The sequence below is a fragment of the Nothoprocta perdicaria genome, unplaced genomic scaffold (assembly GCF_003342845.1).
Source record: "Nothoprocta perdicaria isolate Ctin4 unplaced genomic scaffold, notPer1 scaffold_447, whole genome shotgun sequence".
In the NCBI taxonomy this organism is placed as follows: domain Eukaryota; kingdom Metazoa; phylum Chordata; class Aves; order Tinamiformes; family Tinamidae; genus Nothoprocta; species Nothoprocta perdicaria.
In genome coordinates, this window is record NW_020455696.1 from 221,605 (window position 1) to 232,137 (window position 10,533).

At 65.5% G+C, this 10,533-nt stretch overlaps 1 protein-coding gene across 1 annotated transcript in view; it reads left to right on the forward strand.

Annotated features, from left to right (window-relative positions):
* Positions 1–10,533, forward strand: part of SND1 (staphylococcal nuclease and tudor domain containing 1) — a 48,211-nt gene that overhangs the window by 33,140 nt on the left and 4,538 nt on the right. Inside the window, exons 13-15 of the mRNA XM_026046527.1 lie at positions 3,300–3,410; positions 4,198–4,270; positions 7,116–7,257. Of these exons, the coding sequence (XP_025902312.1) occupies positions 3,300–3,410; positions 4,198–4,270; positions 7,116–7,257 (326 nt within the window). The remainder of the gene's footprint in view (positions 1–3,299; positions 3,411–4,197; positions 4,271–7,115; positions 7,258–10,533) is intronic.

A 10,533-nucleotide genomic window follows, 5' to 3' on the forward strand; every position in this document is an offset into this window, starting at 1 on the left:
TGCAGTGCAGCCTTTGTAGTCACTAGTGCTGTAGTCGCTGCAGAGCACCCATTGCAGAGCACCCATTGCGGAGTACCTGTTGCAGTGCACCCGTTGCAGAGCACCCATTGCAGAGTGCCTAGCGTGTGCACCCATTGCAGAGCACCTATTGCAGTGCAGCCTTTCTAGTCACTCATTGTGCTGTAGTCGCTGCAGAGCACCCATTGCAGAGCACCCATTGCGGGGTGCCTGTTGCAATGCAGACATTGCGTAGCACCCATTGCAGAGTGCCCGCTGTGCTGCAGTTGCTGCAGAGCACCCATTGCAGAGCATCCATTGCAGAGCACCCATTGCAGAGTGCCTACTGTGTACACCCATTGCAGAGCACCCATTGCAGAGCATCCATTGCAGAGCACCCATTGCAGAGTGCCTACTGTGTACACCCGTTGCAGAGCACCCATTGCAGAGCACCCATTGCAGAGCACCCATTGCAGAGTGCCCACTGTGCTGCACTCGCTGCAGAGCACCCATTGCGTTCACCCATTGCAGTGCACCCCATTGCAGTGCACCCCATTGCAGAGCACCCATTGCAGTCACCCGTTGTGCTGCACTCCCTGCGGAGCACCCGTTGCAGCATGCGGGGCGACGCAGCATCTGTGCCTGCTCCTTCGGGATACAGGGAAGTGGCTCCGGGCACAGAGGCAGGATGAGGACGGGGATCATCCTGCCGCCGCTCCCTGGGGATGGAGGGACGCGGCTCCGGGCGCGGAGCGGGATGGCACGGGCTCCCCGGCGGGCGCCCCGTGGCAGCGACGTCCCGCGGCTCCGCCGCCGGCAGCTGGGAAGCGAGCGGGGCTGGGTGAGAGCCTGGGATTTATGTAACGCTGCTTCAAACGCTGCTCCTTACGTAACGTCCTGCAGCGGCCCCGGGCGAGTGCGGCGCCGCTGCCCCCGAGCTTGGCTGTGCCGCCCAGGACTGCTCCCGGGATGCGGCCGTGCTCCCGGCAGGGAGATAGTGCAGGGAGCTGGAGTGCTGTGCGGGCACCGGAGCGCTGTGCGGGTCCCGTGTTCTCAGCAGGCACCGGAGTGCTGTGCGGGCACCGGAGTGCTGTGCGGGCACCGGAGCGCTGTGCGGGTCCTGGTGTGCTTGGCAGGCACCGGAGTGCTCGGCGGGCACCGGAGCGTTCGGTGGCCACCGGAGCGCTGTGCGGGTCCCGTGTGCTCAGCAGGCACCGGAGTGCTGTGCGGGCACCGGAGTGCTGTGCGGGCACCGGAGCGCTGTGCGGGTCCTGGTGTGCTCAGCAGGCACCGGAGTGCTGTGTGGGCACCGGAGTGCTGTGTGGGCACCGGAGCGTTCAGTGGCCACCGGAGCGCTGTGCGGGTCCCGGTGTGCTCAGCAGGCACTGGAGTGCTGTGCAGGTCCCGGTGTGCTTGGCAGGCACCGGAGTGCTCGGCGGGCACCAGAGCGCTGTGCGGGTCCCAGTGTGCTCGGCGGGCACTGGAGCGCTGTGCAGGCACTGGAGCGCTGTGTGGGTCCCGGTGTGCTCGGCGGGCACTGGAGCGCTGTGCGGGCACTGGAGCACTGTGTGGGTCCCGGTGTGCTCGGCGGGCACTGGGGCGCTGTGCGGGCACTGGAGCGCTGTGCAGGCACTGGAGCGCTGTGCAGGCACTGGAGCACTGTGCCGGTCCCAGTGTGCTCGGCGGGCACTGGAGCGCTGTGCGGGCACTGGAGCACTGTGTGGGTCCCGGAGTGCTCGGCGGGCACCAGAGCGCTGTGCGGGTCCCGGAGCGCTGTGCGGATCCTGGTGTGCTCGGCGGGCACTGGAGCGCTGTGCGGGCACTGGAGCACTGTGCGGGTCCCGGTGTGCTCGGCGGGCACTGGAGCGCTGTGCAGGCACTGGAGCGCTGTGTGGGTCCCGGTGTGCCCGGCGTGCATGGGCTGCAGCGCCGGAGCATGTGCGGCGTCTCTGCGAGCCCGTCCTGCGTAGCCCTTCCCGAGCCCCCATTCCCACACAGTGCCTTTCCAAGACCCCATTCCTGCCCAGCCCCTTCCTGAGCTCCCATTCCCGCCCAGCCCCTTCCCAATCCCCATTCCCGCCCAGCCCCTTCCCAGTCCCCATTCCCACCCAGCCCCTTCCCAATCCCCATCCCGCACAGCCCCTTCCCAAGCCCCCATTCCCACACAGCCCCTTCCAATCCCCATTCCCGCACAGCCCCTTCCCGATCCCCATCCCGCACAGCCCCTTCTGAGCCCCATTCCCATCCAGTCCCTTCCTGAGCCCCCATTCCCACCCAGCCCCTTCCCGATCCCCATTCCCGCCCAGCCCGTTCCCGTTGGCGAGCGGAGCGTGCGCTGTCCCCGCGCCCTCCGGCAGGCCCCGCGCTGCCCTCCGTCCCCTCCGCTCCCTGCTCCCGGGTCTGGCTCCCGCTGCTGCTTTCCCAGGGCTGCGGTGTGGGGATGGGGACATGGGAATGCCCAATGTGAGGGGACCCCAGCCCGTCCCCGGGGCTCTGCAGTGCGGAGCAGTGGTGTCCCGGGGGTGTCCCGGCCTCCTGTCCCTGCAGCGGGGTCACGAGCTTGAGGAGGGAGCTGGGACTAGGACAGGGTCCCCTCCAGGTGGGATCCCGCTGGGACTGAGCTGCCCGTTCCCTGTGCCGTGCAGTGCCGTGCAGTGATGTGCAGTGCCATGCTGTGCAATGCCGTGCAATGCAGTGCCGTGCAGGGCTATGCTATGCAGTTTGGTGCAGTGCCATGCAATGCTGTGCAATGCCATGCAATGCCACGCAATGCAGTGCCGTGCAGTGCTATGCAATGCAGTTTGGTGCAGTGCCATGCAGCGCCGTGCAATGCCATGCCATGCAGTGCCACGCAGTGCTATGCTATGCAGTTTAGTGCAGTGCCATGCAGCGCCGTGCAATGCAGTGCCGCGCAGTGCTATGCTATGCATTTCGGTGCAGTGCCATGCAGCACCGTGCATTTCCGAAGCTGCAGATTCACGTAGTGCAGCACCATGCATTGCCATGCAGCTCATTTGCACGGTGCAACAAAGCCAAAGCCGCATGTTTGCACCCTCGAGTGCTGCTGCACGGCTGCAGGACGTGCTGAGCACTGCTGCCCACTGCAGCTCGCTGCCTCCTTGCAGTCACTTACGACCCCCCAGCTCCAGGGCTATTTTGGGCTCCCCCGGCCTCATGCAGCACCAGTTCCTCGGGGAGCAACAGGCACCCCCGGAGCACCCCTGTCCCCACGCAGGGCACCCTTTGCAGGACGCGCGGCTGCGCGGCCGCCTGCGCTGAGCGCCGCGCGCTTCTCGTTGCAGCAACATCGCCGAAGCCCTGGTCAGCAAGGGCCTGGCCACCGTCATCCGCTACCGGCAGGACGACGACCAGCGCTCCTCGCACTACGACGAGCTGCTGGCCGCCGAGGCCCGGTGAGTGTCCCCGCGCCTCCGGGAGCCTTCGGCATCTGCAAGCCTCCCTGCCGCCCAGAGGAGGAAGAGGAAGGCTGAGGAGCGGGTTTGCTTGGGATGAGCGTTGCCTGAGCTCTGCAAAAAGCCTTCAGCCCTGCCAAAAAGGGGCGACCCGGGGAAGCCGCTGGTGTCCCGGGCCAGCCGGGAGCTGAGGGCACTGCTCCCACGTGGCACTTGGAGCAGGAGCTGGACCTGGCCGGTGCCGCAGCCGCCCTGGCATCCAGCGCCCTGGCACCTCCCGGCTCCGGCGCATCCAGCCAGGATGAACCTCAGCCCTGCGGCACCTGCTCATGCTTCACCTGCTAAATGGCTTCCCTAGGCAGCGCGCGCTCGGGCTACTTAGCGCAGATGGATTTTAACCTGGAAGCAGCTCATTTCCATTCGAATGGGAAGGTTGCCGGGGTTTTTTGCATCGGAAGCGCTGCGCGTGATTAAGCCCTGAAAGAAACACTGATGATTCCAGATTCCCCTGGTGCATCGGTGCCTGCTGCACTGGCACACCGCTGCACTAGTGCATTGGTGCACTGGTGCGCTGGTGCATCGGTGCAGGGGTGCAATAGTGCGTTGCTCTTGCTGTTAATTCCCCCCGGTGTTCCCGGGAACAAACTGGTTGAATTTGGTGGTGAGGGCAAGTGTCAGGTACGAGCTGAGCCCAGATGAGCATCGGGAAAGCTACTAATTGGGCTTAGCAGGCTAACGAGCCGGCGGCTCCCTCGTGCTGACGGCTGGTGTCTCCTCTCCTTTGCAGGGCCATCAAGAACGGCAAGGGCTTGCACAGCAAGAAGGAGGTGCCAATTCACCGGGTGGCCGACATCTCCGGGGTAAGGAGCCCTGCAGCCCCGTGCAGGCGGGCACGGGGCGCCGTGGGCACCGGGGCGGCATGAGCCTCCTCCTGCTTTGCGGCGGCATCGCTCTGAGTGTTGGCAGGATTGAGAGGGCAAGGGAGAGCTACGCTGGTGCCGTGCAGCGGGAATGGTGCAGGAGCTGGGGGTGGTGTGTGGAGGGGCCCCCACATGCTCAGGAGGAGCGTGCTTCCTGCTAGAGCAGCTCGCTCGTTGCAACGGCGCAGCCCGTGCTGCAGCAAACCCCGGCGAGGCGCCCCGAGCTCGGCCGCCTCGCGGGCTCCTGAAAGATGCATGCGGTTAAATTGCCCGCAAAGAGCGAGACAAACTCTGGGGCTGGGTGAGGAGGAGGAGGCTGGAGCTGGAGCAGGCGGCAGGGGCGAGACGTGGAGCTGGAGCATCGTGCTCCCTGCACAGGGTGCCAGGCAGGGCCAGCACTGGGGTGCACGGTGTGTGCGTGCGTCACGCATGGTGCGCATGCATGCATGGTGTGCATACATGCATGGTGCGTGTTGCGTGTACGTGGCAGGTATGCTGCGTGCGTGGTGCAAATGCAGCATGCAAGGTGTGCATACACAATTTGCAAGCAGCGTGCAAGGTGTGTCCATCCAGCGCGTGTGCAGCATACAAAGTGCATGCAGTGTGCTCACAGCGTGCATGGTGAATGCCTGTGGCATGCAAGGTAGTCCTTGGGTGTCCTTGTGAGATCCCCGCAGTGCCAGCCCTGGCCAAGGCCAAAGCTGCTCCTTGCAGCACCGCTGGCTTAACCAGGGCCCCGAGCAGAGCGGTTGGAGCTGGTGTGAGGAGGGCCTGTGCAAACAAAATTAGGGTAATGCATCACCCCTCTTAGGAAGATTTGTTAATCTTTTAAAATGGTTAATAGCTCCCTGCAAATTGATCGTGCTCTTAGTTAGCCGAGTGTCAGCAGTTGTGCGGCGTGATGGATGCGGCGCGCGCCACGCTGACGGCGGGCACTGCGCCGCTGCCAAAAGCATTTAACGTGAATTAGCGTGCGGCACACGGCACGGTGGCACGGCCGTGCGCCTCGGGCAGGTGACCGGCAAGGGGGCAAGTCACAGCTGGACCCCTGCAAACGCCCGGCGCGCTCCGCAGCGGGATGCCCTTGGAAGCCGCCGGCTCTCCGGGGTGGCCCTGGCGGGTGCCCGGCCCCGGGCAGGCAGCGCTTCCCAGCCCGTCGCTGCAATCCCCCGGCGCGCGCGCTCGCTGCAAACTGCCAGCTCCACACTCCAATTTAGGTCAGCCCCAGCCTGCCGCTCCTCCTTCCCGGCGCGGCTCCCGCGTCGCGCTGACGCGGGCGTTTGCAGGCGCGTGCCTTCGGTGTTTATCCGTGTAATGGGGGCTATAAATATTGCACGAGGTTGCTGTGCCGCGCTGCGGCGCGCGGAAGAGGAGGCAGCTCCGGCCCGCAGCCGCGCTTGGAGCAGGAGCCCCGGCGCAGCCCCCTGTGCAGCCGCATCCCCCCATGCAGCCGCATCCCCCCATGCAGCCGCATCCCCCCGTGCAACCACAGGAGCTGCCCGATCCTTAGCCCCGGTGCAGGGAATTTGCACCTTTCAGTATCAGAAGCAGGTGCATGCCCATGCAGGGAGCACGAGCTTGCAACACTCCTGCTATCCTGCACATTCCCGGCTCCGGAGCAGGATGTGGTCCCGCGCTTGCTCCGGCCCTCGGGCTCTTGCCAGCGGGGGACGGATCCGCAGGCTGCAGCGTGCTCGCTTCCCTCCCGCGCGGCTCGCTCGTCTAAATTAAGGAGGCAGGAAAATAAAAAGCCACCTGGCTGCGGGTTATTTTGGGAGCTGCTTTGCTTTTCTTCGCCGGGTAAATAAATCGGGTGCTTGCAGCGTCGGTGCCCTGCTGCTTGCATCCCAGGCGGGTGCCGGGGGCTTGGCCGGGGCCGCTGGCTCCAAGGGCGTCTCGGAGTGAGCCGGAGCGGGGATCCAAGCACTGTCCCATGGAGGGGGCTGGGGGGGACGCACAGACACTGCTCGGCCCTGCCAGCCCTGCAGGGTCCAAAACTGCTCGGCTGTTTGTGAAGTTCCCGTTAGGAATGAGCTAGAGCGGATGCACGGGCCGTGTCGCAGGGGGAGGGTGGAAGTTGGATCCAGCTGCCTCGGGGTATCTGGGATCCGGGATGCCCGCGCCCTGGGGTAGGGATCCGGGATGTCCTGTGCCCTGGGGCAGCTGGGATCCGGGATGTCCCATGCCCCAGGGTAGGGATCCGGGATGTCCTGCACTCCGGGGCAGCTGGGATCCGGGATGTCCCATGCCCTGGGGCAGCTGGAATCCAGGATGTCCCATTTCCTATGGCAGGAATCCGGAATGTCCCACATCCCGGGGCAGGGATCCGGGTAGCCCCGTGCCCTGGGGCATCTGGGATCTAGGATGTCCCATTTCCTGGGGCATCTGGGATCTGGGATGTCCCATGCCCTGGGATATCTGGGATCTGGGATGTCCCGTGCCTCGGGGCAGCTGGGATTCGGGATGTCCCACATCCATGGGCAGGGATCTGGGATATCCCGTGCCCCGGGTCAGCTGGGATTCGGGATGTCCCACATCCAGGGGCAGGGATCTGGGATATCCTGTGCCCCGGGGCAGCTGCGATTCGGGATGTCCCACATCCAGGGGCAGGGATCTGGAATAGCTCGCACTCCAGTCCGGAATCTCATAGGATGGCTTTGCCACTGGCTGCGGATACAGGACAGGGCCTCGGTGCTCCCGCTGCTCCGTCCCTCTGTAGCTGTTCCCGGGCCGGCGCGCCGATGCCGGTGCCGGTGCCGTGGGCGCTGACGCCTCTCTCCCGCAGGACACGCAGAAGGCCAAGCAGTTCCTGCCGTTCCTGCAGCGCGCCGGCCGCTCCGAGGCCGTGGTGGAGTACGTGTTCAGCGGCTCCCGCCTCAAGCTCTTCATGCCAAAGGAAACCTGCCTCATCACCTTCCTGCTCGCAGGTAACGCGCTCGCCCGCGGCCGGAGCGCAGCGGCACACCGGAGCGCTCCGGGCAGCGGCCGCACAGCCTGCGCGGCTGCAGCTTCGTGCTGCGTGCTCGCTGCATGCAGAGCTCGCTGCATGCAGAGCTCGCTGCATGCAGAACTCGCTGCATGCTCCCGCTTTATCCCGCATCCCGTTTATCCCGTCTATGCACCGTGCATTTGCCATCCGGGCACATTTCCCGCACCACATTCCCTGTGCACATCCCAGGCGCGGCGCTTCCTGGGAATGCCGGGGAGCTGTGCGGGGGATTCCGGCCCGCTGCGCCCCACGTGCGGAGCGGCTCGGCTCCCGCGCCCGTTCCCATGGCAGTGGGAAGGGCTGACCCCGAGCGCTCCCAACGCTATTATGGGAAACTCAGCGCGCGTCGGAATCGATCGGATGGGGGAATCAAACAGCCGAGGCCTCCGGAGGCGCCGGCGCCTCCGCCCGGGCGAGTTATCCTGGCAGAGCCGGCGTTCCCGCTGGAAGTTTGGCCCCGTTCCCGCATCCTGGCCGGAGCCGCGGAGCAGCGCGGGGCCGTGGACTCGGCCCGGATGGGAAGCGTGTCCTAACCCCGTCCTTCCCGGCGCGCCCGTGCGTATAAATAGGCCCGGGGGCCTCATTTATAATTAACCGCCGCTAAAGTCAGCGGCGAAGGCGGGGACGGAGCCTCCCCCTCGGCTGCGCCGCTCGCATGGAAATCGCACGGAGCCGAGAAACTCCCACGTGCTCCGGAGGGGGAGGCAGTGACGGCACCGGGATGGCAGCGGCTGCCGGCGCCGCGGGAAGCCGCCGCGCCGGGAGCTGCCTGCGCTCCCCGGATTCGCTCCCGTTGCTGCAGCAACCGGTGGCTGCAGCAACGGGAGCGGGATTGGGCCGTGGGATTGCGCTCCGGGATTGGGCCGCGCTCGGAGAGGTGCCCAAGTTGCTGTCGCAGCAGGGAGGTGCCGTCCTGGCGCGGTGTCCCCCGTCCTGGCGCAGCGCTTCCCATGCAGGGATGTCTCTGCCGTCCCTGCATGGCAGCTCCCGCCCCAGCACAGGGTCTCCCATCCCTGTGCAGCATTTCCCAGCTTGGGATGCGTCTCCCATCCCCAGGCCCTTCTCCCGCCGTGGCACAGCCTCCCTCCTGCCCCGTGGCATCTCCTGCCCTGTCCTGCCACCTGGCTCTGCCATGTCCCCTTGGCACCAGGGAACTCTCCAGCTTCCCGACTGCCTCCCCATCCCAGGGATCCCTGGAGCAGGGAATACTTTGGAGTTCCCAGGATGAGGGGAGCCGTCCCTGCCATTATTGCCTCCCTTTCCTATGTTAAGTGACATCTTAATCATGTCACCCGGAGCCTTGGGGGCAGCTCTGGGCTTCCCAGGACAAGAGGGACATGGAGCTTCCAGAGGGACCAGCGCAGAGCGACAGGGCTGAGGAAGGGCCTGGAGCAGCTGTGGTGTGAGGAGAGGCCGAGCGAGCGGGGCCTGTTGAGCTGGAGAAGAGGAGGCCGAGAGGGGAGCTGGTCAGTGTGTGCAAGCAGCCGAGGGGAGGATGGAGGGAGGAAGGGCCGAGCTCTTGTGGGTGGTGGCCAGTGGCAGGCCAAGGGGCCCTGGGGCCAAGCTGCAGTGCAGGCAGCTCCACGTGCCCGTGAGGAAGAGCTTGTTTGGTGGGAGGGTGCCCGAGCCCTGGCCCAGGCTGCCCAGGGAGGCTGCGGAGGCTCCTGCTCTGCAGATCTGCCAGCGCGCCGGGATGCGCCCGGGTGCCCCGTGCTCTGGGTGTCCCTGCTGGAGCAGGGGCTGCACCGGGGGAGCCCTGTGGTCCCTTCCAGCCTCAGCCATCCTGGGATTTGTCCCTGAAGTGGCTTTACTTGCACCATGCAGAGCCATGCAGCGTGGTGCAATGCAGTGCAGCGTGGTACAATGCAGTGCAGCACCGTGCAATGCAGTGCAGCACCGTGCAATGCAGTGCAGCACCGTGCAATGCAGTGCGACGCGGCACAGCGCAGTGCCGGGTGCCGGGGGGCTCAGGGCTGTCCCCTCTCTTTGCTCGTGACCCTGCAAAATGCAACTTTTCCCCTGACTAAGCCAAACAGGTTATTGCAGCATCTGCGCCTCTCACGAGCCCTTATAAATTATTCAGAGCAGCAGCTAATAAAAGGCCGGGTGCTCCCGGGGGCTTCGTGGCCGCGCTGCCCGGCGGGGACCCCGCGGGGGCGACCGGCCCGTGCGAGCCCCCGCGCGCTGCATTGCTCCTGCATCCCCCCGCTGCGCGCAGGGCGGCCGCAGCCGCTGCCCCTGTGCCTGCGGCTGCCCCGCGCGGGTAATTGGCTCATCGATTAATTGCCAGAGTAATTGCACGGTGTGAAGTAACGTGCGCGGCCGAGGGGACGCGGCGGCGGGGCAGGGGAGCTGGTATCGACGCCTGGCCGCATGCCCGCGCGCTCCGGTGCAGCCAGGCCCCTTCCGCCCTTCTCCCCAGCTTCCAAGGTTTCTCCGTGTGTTTTTCCGCGGGAAAACACGGAAGCGGAGCTGGGATCCCCGGGAAGGAGGACGGGTCCTGGTGCAGGCTGCCAGCGCATTGCGGCTCTTCCCATAAATCAGCCCGGAGCCGCTCTCGGTGCCCGAGGACTTTCCTCGGTCCTGGCAGGGATCGCCGGGGCACCCGGCCGCTGCTCGGCCCCGTTTCCACCCGGCTCTGCAGCTCCACGCGCTTGCATCCAGAAATATGATAAATACCCGCATTTTATCAATCCCTCGCTTTTTTTTTTCCCTGAGTCAGATGCAAATGAGCATCATAAAGAGAAGACAGGTCCCTTGCAAATGTGACTTCAGGGATGCTCTCGGGGGAGATTCATGCTGCCTTTCCAGCTAAAATATATACGTTCGAGTGCTATAAATATGTGCAAATAGAGGCACTAATTTAATCCCTCGTTGCCTTTCCCCAGTGGAGCCGCTGTCTGCTGCGGCGCGGGCACGGAGGTGGCGCTGGCGGGATGCAGCGCGCAGCGTCCCGTCCCGCTGCCCGGGGTGCATGCAGGGGACACGGGGCCCTGTGGCTCGCGGTGACACGGAGCTCTGCGTGCACGAGCTGGGCTGCAGGGTGGGCATCGTGGGCCCAGCGTTGGGACGTGGCGACCCCAAAAGCTGCAGGCGCTCAGTGCTGGGATATGGTGACCCCAAAAGCCACAGACACCCAGGGTTGGGACATGGTGACCCCAAAAGCTGTGGGAAACCAGTGCTGGGATACGGTGACCCCAAAAGCTGCAGGTGC